The 19,261-nt window shown below is 38.3% G+C and overlaps 1 protein-coding gene across 1 annotated transcript in view; it reads left to right on the top strand.

Moving 5' to 3' along the window:
* The window catches only part of LOC126203001 (G protein pathway suppressor 2), a 132,950-nt gene that overhangs the window by 39,734 nt on the left and 73,955 nt on the right, over positions 1-19,261 (top strand). Inside the window, exons 2-4 of the mRNA XM_049937199.1 lie at positions 907-1,120; positions 3,765-3,909; positions 11,928-12,027. Of these exons, the coding sequence (XP_049793156.1) occupies positions 907-1,120; positions 3,765-3,909; positions 11,928-12,027 (459 nt within the window). The remainder of the gene's footprint in view (positions 1-906; positions 1,121-3,764; positions 3,910-11,927; positions 12,028-19,261) is intronic.

Genomic DNA, 19,261 nt, shown 5'->3' with positions numbered 1-19,261 from the left:
CGTTATTTATTCGACCTAAATTGTGTCTCATATTACAATTGACCAACTTTGTTTCGAGTTGTAGGTATGGCCTAAAACTTTTCTCTCCGCTTCGAGTCTCAAACTTCAGGTGCGGCTTAGATTCGGAAAAATTTTTTTCCTTGATTTCGAGTCTCATTTTTCAGGTGCGGCTTAGATTTGAGTGTGGCTTAGATTCGAGTAAATACGGTAGTCTGGTTGTGCTGTTGATGGCAGCAGTGGATTGGTTACCACCTATGGGTACAAATTTGTTTCCTGTCACGCTTCATAGTACTTGATCGTCAGATGCAGAGTGGATTTAAGTCAGTTCATCCACCCTCTCTGCTGTTGGGGTTTCCCCCCCTTCTGCCTTCGTGACCGTTGACCATTTTCCTCATTCCCTCGGTTGATCTGCAGATGCTTATTTGGCTATGCCTTATTCACACCTGTCCTGCATATCTACAGGAATTCCCCTATCAGCCATTGGGACGCACCTTGTTGGGGTTAAGGGCCCCCATCCCAGTGTGGTATGCAGAGTTATGCCTAGCTCTTACTCAGTTCAGAGCTAGACCCCCACGTAAGGTGACCGGGCATGGAAATGAAATTTTGTATTACGTGTTTGTGTCTTGCTCCTTCTACTGAACCTGAATATTGAAAGTGAATTATTATTTTAAAAACAAGTAGTTAATATTTTGAGATGGATGGCCCCATTCATAAATATTCTTGATGTAACTATGGATTGACAATTGTTACCTTCAACCAGTATTGTTGAAAAATGTGATTTTTACCTTCTTTAACTTTGTGTCATCTATAAAATACTCTGTAACAATACCAACATTGCTTGTACCAGGTGTATATGAAAACTGTAGCTGTGCTATTATGTCTGATGACAAAAAAACAATTTCTTAGAACAAGAAGCAGATGCTGAAGTGGAAAGACAAAGAAAAGAGCGTGAAAGGCAACAGAAACAAGATGTTATGACTTTGGGTGAAACACGTGAACAGATATCACAACTTGAGACTCGACTCGCTCAACTTAAAGATGAGAAGCACCAACTTTTTCTGCAACTGAAGAAAGTACTTAATGAAGACGATCGCCGAAGACAGCTAGTCAAAGAATCTAGGTGACTCACTTTTTTTATCACTGTGTAACATCTCTCTAAAATAAAGAAGTAGTAGGACATATGATTTTTTTAAATTTTTGATGATGTAGGGACCTGATGGTTCTTCCATTTTATTTCGAACAAAAGATGTCATGTTAGTTACAAATACTCTCATTTTACATAATGATATGGCCGTTTAAGAGAGTAGTCAAAATTTTTATTTATTTATTTGTGTGTGTGTGTGTGGGGGGGGGGGGGGGGGGATAATATATTGTCTAGTTTTCTGAGCTGAAGAAGAAAAACTGTACAGATTTTTCTCTTGACATGATCTGGATACAATTTTGAAAGCTGGACTAAAGTTTTCAACTTTTGTCTGCATGCCAGCTTACTGTCCAACATTTACATTCTGTGTTGAATGATTGTCTGTTCATACAATTATTTGAATTATAACCAGGCTTTTCTGGTATAATATTAATTTTGGTATTAACAGTTTTTAAATTTTATTTATGATATAAAGTCTGAAACTGTTTACAGTAATACTTATTAGTATTTTAATATGTCAATGAACTGTGGAAAAGTTTTTTATATGGTTATATCTTATCTAGCTTAAATCACAAACTTTTGTCGACTGTGTTTGATATTTGTAAAATGTAAACTTTCACAGCTGGAGTTGTTACAATTAATAAAATATTCCAGGCTATTATGCTGTAGTCAAAGGGATTTCACTTTAAAACCCGATGTTTCATCCCCATCTGCGGATGACATTATCAAGGGGGACTGTACATAGCTTTGTTGAAGGTCTGATTCACACCCCAGCTCGCTACTGACTACAGCAAAATTCCACTTCTGAGAGCTTCCACACAGTGGCGTGACATCACATGTTTTGAATACATTGTAGCTTTGTGGAATGTCAGATTCACACCTCGGCTTGCTACTGACTACCGCAAAATTCTACTTCCACGCAGTGGTTTGATGTCACATGTTTAGTGGCGAAGTGTGTGTGGGTACTACAAAAAGAACTGTCAAAAAACAACTCTAAGTGCACAAATGCAATTGCAGAAGAGGTGAGATTGCCAGATTAGCTGTTGCGCAATATGCTTTACAGACAGGAGACCGCCAGATTCGTTTTGTTAGGTCTCAAGTATTGGTAGCCACAAGTGGATACCACGAAAAGCTATACAGAGAGGCCTTAGAGAATGTTGAAACACCCTAGGAATTTCAGTAGGAAGGGGGAGGGCATGAAACTGAGGAAATTTGGATTCCAGTGCTGAAGATGATGTGTACCAGTTTTCCACGATGGGATGATAGTAACAGCGAACAATGTCAGTTGACATGGGCCAATTGTGCTTTTGTATTCGAAACATGTGACAACACACCATTGCACGGAAGCTTGCGGAAGCGGATCTTTGCTGCAGTCAGTAGTGAGCCAGGTGTGAATCGGACATTCAGCAAAGCTATGATCCCCCCTGTGAATGTCCTCTGCAAATGGGGATGAAGCATCAGTTTGAAAGTGAAATCCCTTCGTCCACAGCATAATAGTCTGGAATATTTTATCAATTGTAATTATGTTTGCTATGTCACAACTTGATTAAAGCTTAATCAATGACTAAAATATGAATATCACTGCAGTTGTGCCAGGTTGAAGAAACATTTTGGTGCATTTCATTGTTTGCTACATCTGTCTCACTTTTTTTCAGACAGTAGATTCAAGATCTGTGAAAGTTAGTAGTTTTAATAGACTTGTCACTAACAAGTTTCGATTTATACACATTGTAATCTTCCTTGACCTGAAATGAACAATCATCCGACTTAGCAGCCACACTGTTGGAACTCACAAATGTGGACCTGGCTTTTTACTCACAGCAAAAAGATTGGATTTGATTCTAATTACAGATATTAGGCTCTTGATATTGAACAACAGTTCTTTGATGACATTGAAGAAAAGAAGTCACCTTGGAAGCAAATTTTTTTGCGTGGCGGTATCTTTCCAGTACTGGTTAATGATTTCTTTCATCTTCTGTGCTCCTTGAATTATACAGTAAAAATCATGTGAATCCAAACTCAGATGGAGAAAGTAGTATGAAAGACTGAAGAGGCATAGCTTCTCAGGAATAACAACACTACAGAAAGTCCAGAATGGAATGCAATAATATAATGAAAAGGATAGTTGCTACTCATCATATAGCGTATAGCGGAGATGCTAAGTCACAGAAAGGCGCAACAAAAAGTCTGTAAGAAAGTTAGCTGATCCCAGCTGCCAGAAACTGTGGTTGTGTGTGTGGTGTGTGTGTGTGTGTGTGTGTGTGTGTGTGTGTGTGTGCATTTTTTTTCTACTGCAGGGAGAGGACTTTTATACCTGAAAGCTTTAATATTTCAGCAGTCTTTCTCATTGTGCAAGTCTGTGGCTCAACGCCTCCTCTGTATGGTGAGTAAGCAGTCCATCCTTTCCACATTGTTGTTATTCCATCCTGGACTTTTCATTGTTTCATAGCTACGCCAGGTTTTACACACATGAAACAGTTATGGTGAATTTGAAGAGACTGTGAATAAATTTCAGTTGCGTTCATCATTTACATGTAACGTATATTTATGTTAAATTTCACATTGTTTTTTTACAGTTATCTCCATGTAACTTAAATTTTGTCCTTTATTCTTGATTTTACAGTGACATGATGAGTATGCATGCATATCCGGCAATGGCTTTAGGAGGCCATCCACAAATATTTCTGCAACAAAACATCCCTCTGGCAGGCCGTGCACCGATCTACAAAGTTGCTCCACCACATGGACAGCATACACTTTTACCTGCGGTAACAGAAATTGTCATGTTTGTTACCTTTCTTCTTTCTCCTTTTTACATGTAAGAGATGTGAGGTACACTGCAATCCAGAAAGTTTAAGAGACTGGGTTCATAAAAACTAGAGAAACTTTAAGATTGTGGTTTCAGTGCTCCATACGTTCTACAATCTCCCCCCACTTGAGTAAAACACATGTATAATATTCATACGCCCATGTGAAATGGTCACAAAAATCTCTCTTTGGGATACTGTTCAACTTGCTTGCCACATTGGCCTTGGTTGACCCTTCAAGTGAATTTCTGCACTTTGTTGTTTTGTGGTAGCTTGGTGTTGATAACACTAAGTCTTGTCACTAGTGATGATTTTTTTTTCCGGAAAAAGAGTTGTCTGCATGTCGCATTTCAATCAAGTCATGGCATGTGTCCATGTGCCCTTGATTTTGTTCAAAAGTGAAGGCAGGGCAGGCTTTGCATGCACAGTTTTCTCTTCCTATAGATTGTGGAGAATGTCTTGAACACTTGATTTAGGGATTTTTCTCCACTGTGATTGGTGACACACAACTATTGCACACATAGTACTTGACTAAGACTGGTTGCATGCACATCTGCTGTTTACAGTTGTTTGTTCAAGCTGCTGCCATAGTTATTGTTGTGGCGTAGTAAGACAACCACGCCACTCTGAAGTAGCCGAAAGGCACGCGTTACTGACGCAGGCTAGAGATAGGTCTGAAACAGGATACGTAATGAATGCTATAAAGAAAAGTACGTAGCTCCTGGAATACTTAACTTTTAATCCATCCTTGTTGTATACATCGTTCTTGATGAGACATGCTTTATACGATAAGTATCAATTGCTATGTAAGGCTAATGGCGCCTTGCTAGGTCGTAGCCATGGACTTAGCTGAAGGCTATTCTATCTGCTTGGCAAAGGAGCGCGGCTTCGTCAGTGTAGTCGCAAGCAAAGTCGTCCGTATAACTGGGGGCGAGTGCTAATAAGTCTCTCGAGACCTGCCTTGTGGTGGCGCTCGGTCTGCGATCCTGACAGTGGCGACACGCGGGTCCGACATGTACTAATGGACCACGGCCGATTTAAAGCTACCACCTAGCAAGTGTGGTGTCTGGCGGTGACACCACAGTTATTTCACTGATATCACTTATATGGTAGGAATAGAATCATCTTAGAATATTTTGGAGGATGTTGTGCATAGAGAGAGGTTTTTTTTTTATTATTTAGCTGCAAAATCCACAACAACGTATCGCAGACATTCATTTTCTTGCCATAAGTAACAATGTTTCAATAATTGTGGTACAAAGCAGAATTTTCAGGAAAAAAATATGACAGCAGAGACCAACTACAACCACCCCATGTTACTAATATTCATACATCACTGATTTAATCCTGTGAGACATTTATGCAAAAAGTTTTACAAGTATTTTTTAACTTGAAGGAAATGATGCAACTTTGTAAAAAGATGCTGCTTTTATAGGTATGCATTTGAGTTGCTGTTTTAGTAGCTATTACCTAGTACTGCATCATAACCTTGAGCAGCGAGAAAAGATTGTTATTTAAATTACGTGTTCTGATACTCAATCACAGATAACCACTTTTCATTGGTAATGCATTACTATTTACACAATCGGAACACCCCCCTGGATTGACTGTAAACTTCAATATATCAAGAGCCTCTTCGTATCCTTTCCAATGCGTACAAAGGCTCTGCTGTGACACTGTTGGACCAGCATTAGGGGAGAATGTGTATATTGAAGAGTATGGCTTATAGCTTCAAGACTGTTGCTGAGGTGGAAGTTTTCTCCTCGTTTTGTAACAGAATATATTATGTGTCAGTTGTGTGTGCCAAGTTAAATAAGAGTTTGGGATCCAAGTACAAAATAGTTGCCGCTCAGTACACAATTTCAAGTTACCGCATCATAATCAGAGCAGTCTATATTTGACAAAAGAATAGAAAATTATGAATGTAACATGCCTATACAAGACTTGTGGGTAATTTTGTAGCCATATGTCTCTGAGCAACTTGCTAAATTTTTTTCCACCAGTATATAGTAATGAGTTCTGGATGTCACCCAATGATCAAAGCCATGTGGTAATTTTTTATACCATATGTTTTAATTGTGTACACTATAGTTTACCTGTGGTTAGTTTTATCATTAGCCATAAATACAATTATGAGTAAACTTACTGAGTTGTCAGTGTGAGAACACTAAGCTCCTTGAAAAGGTCCCCACAAAAAGTGTTGTGAAATATATAAGTTTCTAGTCATCGGTTCGTTATAATTGCAATATTAAGTGAGCAGAGGTGTTGTAAGTCAATTCGCTTTAATTTGTTGTACCTCTAGACAAAGAAAAACTGTAGATATAGTGTTTTATAAAATATAAGGCCATTAATATAAGTCTTTGTAACCAGTATGTTATTATTTATTCTGGATCATTGTTATTGCTGGAGCACATTATGAGGTTGCTGTTAATTAAAAACTGCTGTGGCTAGGCAAGAGGATGCTTGGATCTGGGTGACAAGGATAAAATCAATGAAATGATTGTATGGCATTGATGGCTGGGAGTCCCCACTTGGGGAAATTTGGCCGTTGAGTTTTAAGTCTTTTCAGTTAACACTACTTTGGGTGACTTGAGTGGTGTTGTTGATGATGATGACGATGATGATAACACAACACCCAGGCCTTGAGTGGAGAAAATCTCCGATGCAGCTGTGAATCGATCCCAGATCCTGTGCATAGTAGTCAGACTCGCTGATCGTTCAGCTAAGGTGCAGACAGATAAAGTCAATGTTTGGCTAGGAAAGAAATCTTTTATGTGATGTCATCATCTGCCTCTCATTGTTCAGAGCACTCCTGTTATTTTTTATTAATCATGGTATTTTGCCTATCTCATTCAAACCATTTGTTTGTTATTGTTACTAAGAGCACTGTGGTATTTTGTTATAACACAGTTTGTGCATTCTGAGAGATACAAACTACTTGAAATGCGTGTGTGTGTGTGTGGTTACATCCGCGTGTTTACTTCGTCTACAGACCAGTGCAAGCCGCTGCTCATTCAGAGATAAGTTCTGTTTCAAGTACTTAGTAGTTTCTTTCAGCACAACTGACAAGGAGAGGTTCCCTCAGCTAGGATCAACTTTTTGAAACTTCCTATGTGGTAGCGTGGGTCAGGGTCCCAGGTGTCGTACACTGCAGCCAATCACCCTATTGGGCCCTCATTTGCAAATAATGCACAAAATTTTATATTTCTTATGATTGACTAGAGCCTTGAAATTAGCAATAACATATGGGCAGTGCTGTAGTGCAGCACTTAAGTTAATCACTGATATGCTGGAGGTTCTGGGTTTGAATCCTGCCAAGTGTTCTTTCCTTTCATTTTTACATCTGTATCAAAATGACTGTGATCATTATTTTTATTCAGTTACTTGGTTTAAATATAATTTTTTGCTTTTAATCCTGGGCTGCCTCATTTGAATCGTTATATTAATTTTTTTTTATTTACTTTCATTTTTTTACTGGATTTGATTCTTCCTTCATTTGGAATCTTTGTAATTTTAAATTTTTTAATGTATTTACATCAGTTTAATTTCTTCTTTTTGTTACTTTATATTTTCATGCATGTTATTACAGTCAGTATTTTTATTAGTATTTTGCTTGAATTTTGTTTTATTTATAAATCTTATTTTGCTGCAATCTTTATCTGTGCTATTATGTCAAAAATGTGAGAAGAATTTCTGTTTTAAATGGTTTCATGGCGATTATTATCCAAAATAAACTTTAGGCCAACACCCCCCCCCCCCCCCCCCCCCACACACACACACAGAGCCATATGGAAAAGGGAAGTGCCTAGAATGGGAGGAGGAAACAAAATGAAACTTCACTGTTGAGAAACTGTGTAATATTATTTCACTGATTACAAAATCAAGTCAAATTTACAAAGAAGATGACAGTATGAGCCAACTTATCAGTATGACATTGCATCCCATCTGGCCTGGATGTATGCACTGATTCAGTTGGGAAGGATGTCATAAAGCCTTTCTATCATCTTCTGAGGCAAACTGGCCTACAGCTGCTGTAACTGGTCCTCGATATTCTGGATACTGGCACAGGGACGGAATTGTCAACAGAGATATGTGGACAACCATTGGCGTCTTGAAATAGGGCATCACAATACTGTCACATGAGAGGAATGGTTAGGGATGAGGGATGTCTATGACTCCATTGTGCCATCAAGAGTTCTGCCAGTCACTACAAATTGTGACCCAAAGTCATACCTGATATCTCCCTACACCATGACGTCAGGAGTAACATCACTTTGTCTCTCGAAAACATTGGAAGAATGGGACCTCTCAACTGGTCGCTGTCTTATTTGTCAGTGACAATCAACCAGGGTAGTGCAGAACACAGTGCGAAACCATTCATGAAGAGTCCATGCTTCCTTGTCATGGTACCACTCCATACATAGCTTTTTGTATGGTGGTGTGCCATGTTCTCAACAAAATGCTTTACGACTACTTCTGGCGAGTTTGAAACAGAATATGGTCCTAGTGGTTGTTAATCGACATATACTTCCAAATTTCCTCAACACAATGCCTTTGTCAGTCCATAGCATACATTTTTTGCCATATTTGACAGGTTTCCATTATATTGAATCTATTAACAGTGTTTGTGAAATGAATGCAACATTTCGCTAACAGTCACAAGTTTACTCATGCTGTAAGATTTTTTTAAATTGTCGACATACCTGTCAAAAATATGTCTTATGGAAGCAAGTATCTCAAGCTTCCATCTTACTTGCCAGGTTGGGCTATCATGAAATCAATGCTCCTCAAAAATAATAAAACCTGAAAGAAAGCATGGCCACTCTTAGATGTGTCATTCCAGTCTCATCCTTTGTCCACAACTCTTCCACATTTACCATTGGTAATTTTTTCAGGCAGATTTGAATAAGGATACTTATAATGGCCAATAATTCTTCTCGGGTTAGATCAGTGCAAGTTTGGGGTTGCATGTACACTGGGCATAATTTTTCAATTTTTGAATTAATGTGTCTTAAATTTCATGAATCATGTTTAAATCAAAACAGTTTTGAAAATGTATCAGTTGGAGATACAGTCTCTTACTATTCTTTTTGTACCAGGTAAAATTTTTTCTGTATTTTTTCTTTATTTTTTCCCCTTCTTTTTTGAGATTTCAATAAATTTGATTTTCACCATTTTGTAACTTTACCCTTCTCAACATAAAAATTTTCAGTCCGTGTTTCAGATTCATTTCCATCACTACCTTCAACTTCAGTTTCAGAATCATTGTCAGCATTTGTTATTTTTTCCTTACTCAAATTGGAATCATTTCACTCAAAATTTTGAGTTGATTGATTTTGAGCTTTTGTTTCATTCTCTTCTTCTTCCAATTCTCGCACATTTCAAGGAATGTCTTCAAGTTTTGACAGCACACCTAATGAAAAACAATCTGATGTGCACTATTCCACTCACTAACATTAAAAATAAGAAAAACAAAAAGAATTGTACTTAACATTGTGTAAAAAACTTCTTGAGGGTGAAAATAAACACGACCGAAAACAATCAGAACGAGAGTGGTCGTGCATTTTTTCCCATACAACAGCCAGGCATGTACTGAATAAATTGTTTATTGGCAGAAAAGTAGCAGTAACAAATGGGTGGAGAGGGGCAGGTGGCAAAAATAGTGTTGTTGCAAGGAATACTTGATGCCAATAATCCAAAAAGGTGACCGTAAGTGTTGGATAGTTAAAACAAGCCAGGTGCTCTACAAAACACAGTGGTGCAAATGGTGGAGGGTTAGTATTTGAATTGCAGCCCAACATGACAAGTTTAACATAGTATGAAGTGCCGGCCTCTTAGCTTTCCAAAGAGAGATGAATTATCGAAAGGTGATGACATTTTATAAATGTGTTAATTTTGAAGCTAAGTGTTTCATCAGATTATATATCAATTTGTATTCTGTTATTGTTTGTAGCGCTATTAATTTCTCACACAAGCTGTGGCAGTTATCAGAGTAAATCAATATTATCTGCAGTTAAATTGCTTCTCAATCTGTTTTTTAGATATTTACATGCAGCACATGTCTGTAATTACAGTTTGTTAGAAACGTGTCTTTTCTTTATTAACTTGTGAGAATATAAACTGAAGATTATACAGTTATATTATTATAGATGTCAACGATAGTACCCTGATGTTTATTACGTAATTTGTAGGTTTCGTATGCTGACAAGTGAGTGTGAAAACTTATAGTGAAGAAACCAGTATACAGCAAATAGTGTTGTTCTGTCTTATTCAAGACCTGATCCAGTATTGAAGTATTCAGTACAGGACCTAAGCATTTTAATAGCCAGATAAAATGGCTCATCGATCAATGTGAACCAACATACCTAATGCTGAAGATGTCACTGAATGCAGTAATGTTCATGCCTGGAACCATCAACCACACGAGCAACTTGGCTGGTGGTCACTGAACGCCCAGACACAAGTGGAGCATCATGTCAGCCATCAAGAGAATACGACACAACTTTGAAGATATGATACAGACAAAGAGTGCTATTGTAACTGGATCCAAGGACAATTTCATAAAATAAGTTATAGTTGGTTTCCTCCCTGGGGAGGAGTGCTGTGGTGGTTCCAGCATGACATATTTCCTGCATGAGGAACTGGCAACATAAATACGGGGATTTTTCAGACAATGTGGTGGACAACCTGTGTTAAGAATGTCAGTCTGCACCTAACTGGTGACCTGGCTGGGTGGAAGTTCTATGCACAACTCTGTATGTAGTTGTTTAAATAAACCTGAGTGCTACAAAATATCATCTTAAGTGTACATGTACCTTCCTGTCCATTAATTGAAATGAAGTTTTAGAGGAACTGGTATTTGGCAGAACTTTGGCCACTGACATGGAAGACTTATCTGTATGCAGGAAAGTGGAAGAGTATTCTGTAGGACAAAAAATATTCCTTTAGCTAATATTCAGTACTGTCATGTCCAATTGATGGAGCTGAATCTGTAGTTGGTCAGTATCAAAGGTTTAAAATCTTCTATACATGGTGATATGGTAATGCAGTGTGTAATCCATTGGTAGCACTTCATTGCTAAAAATAAGAGAGAGATTTGGATGAATGTCTTCACTATCTCATCAGTAATGTTAACAGAATAAAAGTGCATTCTTTGAAGGACTGTCTTTCTCAAAATCTCCATCAAGAAAATGACCATTTCCTCCATTTTAACTGAATCTTCTCACTGCTGATGAGCTGTTCTTCATGGTAACTAAGTTTTGGATATGACACAGGTCATCTGACACAGGTCAGAACTGGTAATCAGGATAATCATAAAAAGCTGGGTGAAGGTGAGTAGGATTTGGTGCTCTTGAGGTTTGTGTACAAACTTAATTATGCACGCAGATAGTCCATCTATAGGTTTCGATGAGATTGCTAGTATCAAAATACATGACATAAATAGCTGTATCTTTTGACTGCATTGACTTAGAAGTGTAAATTTTTACACTATGAAGGGCCATAGACCATAGTATTTAATGTAAATTTCAACTTGATATCTATACCAGTTCCTGAGAGAAAGGAGTCTTATAGAGGGACAATAAAGTGATTCTACGGGTTCCATTTTTACTGATTGAGGTACAGAACTGTAAAAATGATCTATGTGTTGCTTCAGTATACTAAAAGTAGTCGTGGAGCCCTCAGACATCATGCTACATTTATAAATTTCATAATGGATAGTTCTGCATGAATATAAATAACTTAGGAGTGAAGTACCTGATAAATTTACAAGTTTTGTTGACCCTAGGGTTCCTTCGGCTGACAGACTAGTGAGTTAATTCGTTTTTAAATATTGTTGGTTATGTTCCAGAAGGTACCTGAAAAATAGCTTTTCCAATGTTCTTTATCTGTATTCTTCTGTTTAATTTTTCTGCGGCTGCTTTTACTTCAGAAAAGTAAATAATTTTAAAATTGACAATTATTATTTTTTTTAATTTCAGGGTGCTTTAAAAAGAACTCGCACACCTTCTCCACCACCTTCAAACTACCATCAGGGGTATGGGTACAAACCAGGAACAGTTCCTGCATATTCCCAGCAAAGTAAGCCAATAAATTTTGATTTTTTTTTTAAATAATAAAATTGCCATGCAGTAAGCTATACTATTTAATACATCAAACAACAGAAAGTCCTGGTTGCAGTATCAATAATATCGTGAAAAGGATAGCTTTCTGTAGTTACTGACAGGCACATTGAAAAGATCATTACACATTGAGCTTTTGGTCAAAGCCTTCTTCAGAAAAGAAAAGCGCGCGCACACACACACACACACACACACACACACACACACACACACACACACACACGAATATATGAAAGCTACCACTGCAGCCAGAATGGCATTGTGTGTGCAGTGGCCGGAGGTAGCAGTCTTGTGCATGAGGTGTGCCTGCTTGTGTGTGTGTGTGTGTGTGTGTGTGTGTGTGTGTGTGTGTTTCTTTTCTAAAGAAAGCTTTGGCCGAAAGCTCAATGTGTAACAGTCTTTTTATTGTGCCTGTCTGCAACTCAACTTGTCATCTCTATGGTGAGTAGCAATCTATCCTTTTCATACTATTGTTGATATTTAAGACACCATCTACAGAAATTAATATTCTGAATTGAAAGTACAAGCAAATAAAGAAAAAGGAATAAATTTATCTACCTGGTGTTAACAGATTAAATGACAGCTGGTAAATTCCCATACTTTGTTCGTCTAGTTAGAATAGCAAGTTAATTGGTTTTTAAATATTGTTCATTGTGTATCTTCAGTTTTTGTATTCTGTAGTAAATGTACTGATTGCTGAACTAATTGTTGCTCTGTTTGATATTTTTTAATGTACTATTAATTTCTGCAATATGAGTCATTACAGTTTCTCTCTTTAAAATTGCCATCTGTGAGCAAGTGGTCTTAACTGTGAGCTGTTTGACAAAATAGTTTCACGTGTCCATGAATAAAGCTGAAGAATCACCCATGAGTGTGTGCTTTAAGAAATGTGCCTCTAAATGTCATTCCGTAGTATGATATTTCAAGTCTTGAGTATTATAGAAAATCAGTCTATTTTTTCTGGGTATCACGGTCTCTGAGGAAACTTTGAGAATTTTCACTTTGGACCATCTCTCTATGAAGTGTGTGAGAAAAGTAATGAGAGTGATTTTTTTATCAACCAGAGTTTTCATTTTATTTTTTTGAAAAAACAATATTGTCCCCTTCAAAGTAGTTTCTTTTGGAAACTATAAACCAGTAGAATCATTGTTACCAGTCTTGGTAGCAGCACTGAAAAGCTTCATTTGGTATGGACTTTAAAGTGTCAGCCACGTTCTTCTGAATGTCTCCAGAGTCCCAAACTGATGTTCTTTTAAGACAATTTACAATTTTTGGAAAAGAAGAGTGTCACAAGAACTCATATTAAGGGAACAGGGGATTCTGAAACAGCAGGAATATCTTTTAGAGATCAAAAATTCCATGATGGAAGTGGCCTGAAATGTCCAGTCTGACTCGATTCACCCTCTTCCTGAGCCTTTCAAGAAAATCTTTGTAAAACATTGGTCGAAATTTGTTCTGGAGATGATGATGATGATGATGATGATGATGATGATGATGATGATCGGTTTGTGGGGTGCTCAACTGCACGATCATCAGTGGCCATACAAAGTCCCAATTTTTCACAGTCCAATTTTTACACAATCCAATCTAGCCACTCTCATGAATGATGATGATTATGATGATGATGATTATGATGATGATGATGATGATGAAATGATGACAACACAAACATCCAGTCCCTGGGCAGAGAAAATCCCCAACTCAGCCGGGAATCGAACCTGGGACCCCGTGATCCAGAGGCAGCAACGCTAGCCACTAGTAGAGGTGTACATGTCCCGCTTTTAACCCGCCCATGCTTGCCCGGTGGCCAGGCGGGCAGGCCGCCGCTCGTTGTCAACAGAACGGGCAGGCTGCTTCACTCCCAGCCAAGCCAAGCAGAACCCAACCCGGGCAGGCTGCGGGAAACTTGCTTGCCTGCCCATATTACTGCTGAGCTGCGCTACGCAGCCGTTTAGTCTGCGCGCGTCATTGTCGTATTATGAACGTTAATCAAAAGTTTTTATTTTACCCGAGCACCAAAAGACAAACCCCAACATTATATATATGTATTAATTTCAGGTAAAAAAAATATTGGTTTTATTTGTATATTCTTCCTTTACGCGTATATTTCGCGTATCGTTTGCGGGTTACCATGAAAGTTCACTATGTACGCATGTTTCCATGGAGAAGGTTTTTGAAAATATATATATATATATATATATATATATATATATATATATATATATAATAGAGGGAAACATTCCACAAGGGAAAAATATATCTAAAAACAAAGATGATGTGACTTACTGAACGAAAGCGCTGGCAGGTCGATAGACACACAAACACACACACACACAAAATTCAAGCTTTCGCAACAAACTGTTGCCTCATCAGGAAAGAGGGAAGGAGAGGGAAAGACGAAAGGATGTGGGTTTTAGGGGATTGGAATGACTCCTTACCCTCTCCCTTAAAACCCACATCCTTTCGTCTTTCCCTCTCCTTCCCTCTTTCCTGATGAGGCAACAGTTTGTTGCGAAAGCTTGAATTTTGTGTGTATGTTTGTGTTTGTTTGTGTGTCTGGTCAACAGACACATATATATATATTTCTTTTAAACGAAATGTCTATGATCTTTTTGAAATTTGAGAGCTGTCTGACACATTCACAGTCATCGTGTTGGACAATTCGCGCACAGCAAATGTCGTTTAACAGTTGCAAACCATTTTTGGTTGAGTGAACGTGTTATATTGGCTGCAAAAAACCTTGATGTTAACGAAATGAATTTTCAGATTCAAAATATGACACCTGGCGAATTGCTGACATACAAGTCGGTTTATTCTGTTACTAACCAAGATGATGTAGTCAACTATCCTACGGAATTTTTAAATTCGCTGGATTTCCCTGGATTACCGCCTCCCAATCTGTAATTAAGTCGGATCGGCAATCATGTTGCGAAAGGTAAACCAGCCACGTCTTTGTAATGGCACCCGGCTTGCGGGGAAGAAGTTAAAGAACAACGTAATCGAAGCCACAATTTTAAAAGGAAAGTACAAAGGTGAGGACAGTTTGATTCCAGTATCACTAAGATTCCGACCGACATGCCATTCGACTGTAAACGGTTATAATTTCCAGTGCAGCTTACATTTGCCATGTCGATAGATAAATCGCAAGGGCAGTTGTTATATGTTTGTGGCATCAATCTTGAAAATCATGTTTTTCACATGGCTATTTATATGTCGTATATTCCCCTGTCGGGACACCTTCAACTTCATTTGTTTACGCACCAGAAAACAAAACTATCAGTGCTGCGTATCAAAAAGTATTACAATAAATGCTACCTAGCAATAAACTTTGACACTGATTCACTGATCACCACAAAAGTTGACAGATATATATGAGTTTTCATAGATAGGTGAAGAGGAGATGAACTGAGGTGGCGGAATCCAACAGAGAGAGGACGAGGAGAAGGATAGAGGGTGGGGGGGAGATGGGCCAATGGATGGGTTCGAAAATGGTTCAAATGGCCCTGAGCAATATGGGACTTAACTTCTGAGGTCATCAGTCCCCTAGAACTTAGAACTACTTAAACCTAACTAACCTAAGGACATCACACACATCCATGCCCAAGGCAGGATTCGAACCTGCAACCGTAGCGGTCGCGCGGTTCCAGACTGTAGCGCCTAGAACTGCTTGGCGACTTTGGCCGGCCAAGGGATGGGGAGGGGGGGGGGGAGGTGATCAAAGAGATAGTGGGAGAGGACTAAATGGATAGAGAGAAAATACGGGAGGGAAGATGGACTACGAGAGTATGGAATAAATAAATGCCCAGGCAACGCAATGCAGTCTGTGCTGCACTTTTCAACACCAAAACGGTTGGATATTTGTACTAAAGAAGTGAACCTCCACCCCCCAAAAAGAAGATTGGTCACCTCCCCAGAAGAATAAATTATCTACGCCCCTATTAACCACTGTACTGCAATGAGAACCAAATCAAGATTTTGGAAGTCTAGATTCTTTAACTTTAGTATGTTTCAGCCAAGTATGACACCAATTATATAAATATTTAACTACATTTCCAGGATGTATTTTACTGGTTCTGTGAATTCATTCGAAGTTGGAAAAATCATTCTAAATTGCCAAAATGCATTTTAATAAAATCGAAGGACTTGTTTCGTATCCAGTTCGTCTAAAAACTATAGTACTGGGAATACAATGGCGACCCTGAGCCATTTTTCGCGGCTCCTACATTTGCGTCATGAGAGTCCACACTTGTAGTCTAGGTCTGCATCATGAGGGACCATATTTCGGACCATCATGATGCCGACTAAGACGACGAGTGTTTACTTGCATGATGCAAATCCAAACGACGACTCTAGACCCTCATATAACAGACCTAAACGACGAGTCTGAATCCTCATGACGCAGATATAGACGCTGTGGAGAGTGGCTCAGAGTTTCCATTATATTCCTACTACAATACATTCATGGAAAAAGACGCTCTTCATTTTAGGAGTATTTGTAGTGTCTAGGTCTTCAGCATCTTGACTCTGCATGTGGGATTCCCCTTAATATAAAAATACAAGAATAAAATTACATTTTGCAGTGTGTGTGGAACTCAACAAAATAAATTGTAATTTAAACTCATAATGTGTATTGCCTTACTCCACAAATGAATATTTTATTTTGCAGAACACTTTTCAACATAAAATCTTTACAAATTTTCCTTCAGTTCCCCTGAAAGTATTATTTAGGCCAAACCAGATACTCCTAAAAATATTTGGCTACTTTTGCAAACCCAAGTAACAGAAAATGGTTTACAAACAATAATTAATGTCACTTGGGAGGATTGAAATCAAAAAGTTTAGTCAAAAATAAAAATGAACTGTATGCATTACAAAATTTCTATCTCAGAAATTGTCGCCCAGAAAACACAAGAAAGAAATCTGCACTCTTAATTAGTAAATTTGCGCTCAAACTCATAGTTTCCCGTTTAATGTTCTACTGTATTTTCAATGTGTCTGCTGATTAGTGTTTGAATTAATTATGACGAGATCGTTAAGTCTGTCTGCATTAAGACGTGATCGTTTTTCGCTAATTAGGTTTCCAGCGCAACTAAAAATTCTCTCACTAGACGCACTAGTGGCTGGTATATTTAATATTTTTCTTGCCACACACGCAAGTCGAGGAAGTCGTTGGGAGTTATTTTTCCACCACTGTAGAATATCTCCCTCGTTCACACAGTGTTCTTGCAAGTATCTGCTGACTTCATCATGTAGGAGAGGAGGCTCTTCTGCCCAGTCCTCAAATTTCGCCATTTTGTACGGCCCTGGATTTGTTTCTTGGTTGCTGTGATTGGGCACTTGTACTGAAACTGTACAGGTTCCAATTAATATTTGCAGAATAATGTGAAGATCGTACTACACATAGTTGAAATTATAATAGGTTTTAGATGATGCTATCATTTATCGTCCTGTAAAGTCACCAGAAGATCAAAACTAACTGCAGGACGATTTAAATAAGGTATATATTTTTGGTGTGAAAATTAGCAGTTGGCAATAAATAATGACAAGAGCGAGGTTATCCCTGTGTGTACTAAACTAAGTCCGTTAAACTTCGTTTACAAGATCAACCAGTCAAATCTAAAGGCTGTAGATTCTACTTAATACCTCTGATTACAATTATGACCTACTTAAATAGGAATGGACACACAGAAAATGCTGTAGGCGTTTTAATGACAAAACACTCTTTTGGAGCATTGCTACGAAGTTGGAGAGCCTTACTATTGACGGAAGAGGTCGAAAGAGTCTAAATAAGGGCAGCTGGTTTGGTATTATCGTAAAACAGGGGAAAGAGTGTCGCGGAAATTACACAAGCGTTGGGGTGGTAATCATTACAACAATGACGTGGCGCGATCTATATATGAAATTTCGATCACCAACTTACACCTCCGAATTCGAAGAGATATTGTTGAGTCCCATATACATTGGAAGAAATGATCATCAGAATAAAATACAAAAAAGCAGCGCTCAGGTGTTCTATCCCACGCGAAATTCGAGAAAAGGAGACAAATAAGTTGAAAGTGGTTCGATGAACCCTCAACTAAGCACTTGCGTGTGTCTTGCAGAGTAACCATGTACATGTAGATGAAGAATATATGCATTATCTTAGGAGCTTACCTTCAGCACACATCTGTCGTGCTGCTTGGTAAACTTCAATTTTTTCATCCTCGGTTAACTTTCTTAATGTGCGGTAGTTAGCCACCATAAACGTTGCAATTTTATGCAACATACTAACGCACATTTTCTGTTCTAGGAAGGCATCAGTGGCTTGTTTCAAAGGTTTCATCTCCTGAAAATACATTTTCTCAACATACATATTTCACAAGTGGTTCTATAATATTCAGATGGAATAAAATTACAAACCTCTTCATCGTTATCCCGTACGGTACAGTGAGTTTTTAAGGCATAAAACCACGGTAGAACTAAATGTAGGGTTGGATCCTCGTCACTCTCTAGATCAACTGTGGCTTCTTTAAACGGCTTAAGAAATTCTATAAGCTGGCCAGTTATATGGTGGTCATAACCCAGCATCTTGTCAGAGGCACCTTCATTATGTAAAACAGCCTTCACTGAATCAATCTGAGAATGGACTGATACAAGCATGTCAAAATAACTATTCCAACGAGTTGAAACCCACTGCTTTAAAGATGAGTTCAGTCTCACACAGAGACCTCTTCTCTTGAAGTACGAAACCGTAGCCCGCACTGTATTAAGAATGGCTAATATATTTGGAACATTTTCTTTCAAAAACTGTTCGCTCAGAACATGTTTCAAGACTGTGTTTATACTATGAGCCATGCATGGAAGACGCTGATATACTTCGAGAGCTTTGACAATGTTACTGCCCTGGTCTGTGACAAACGTAATTTTGGCAGTGTCTTCACGAGAAACACCCATAGTTTCTAAGCCATCTTCCAACTCGTTTCGAATATTCGAGCCAGTTTTTGGGCAGTCAGGAAACGCAGAGCACATTAGTACATATTTATTCAAACGCCAGTCTGAATTTATGTAGTGCATTGTCACGGACATGTAATGCACCCCTTTGTAATTGTCTGTCCATAGATCAATTGTACTGGCACATATACCAGAACGAATCGCATGCACTATATCTGGGAGCATTTTGCTGCGCACTTTATCAGCTAAGGTTTGAACTTTCC

Source organism: Schistocerca nitens, chromosome 9, assembly GCF_023898315.1.
Source record: "Schistocerca nitens isolate TAMUIC-IGC-003100 chromosome 9, iqSchNite1.1, whole genome shotgun sequence".
Lineage (NCBI taxonomy): Eukaryota > Metazoa > Arthropoda > Insecta > Orthoptera > Acrididae > Schistocerca > Schistocerca nitens.
Note: the sequence above shows the minus strand (reverse complement) of the source record. Positions and strands in the feature narration are given on the sequence as shown.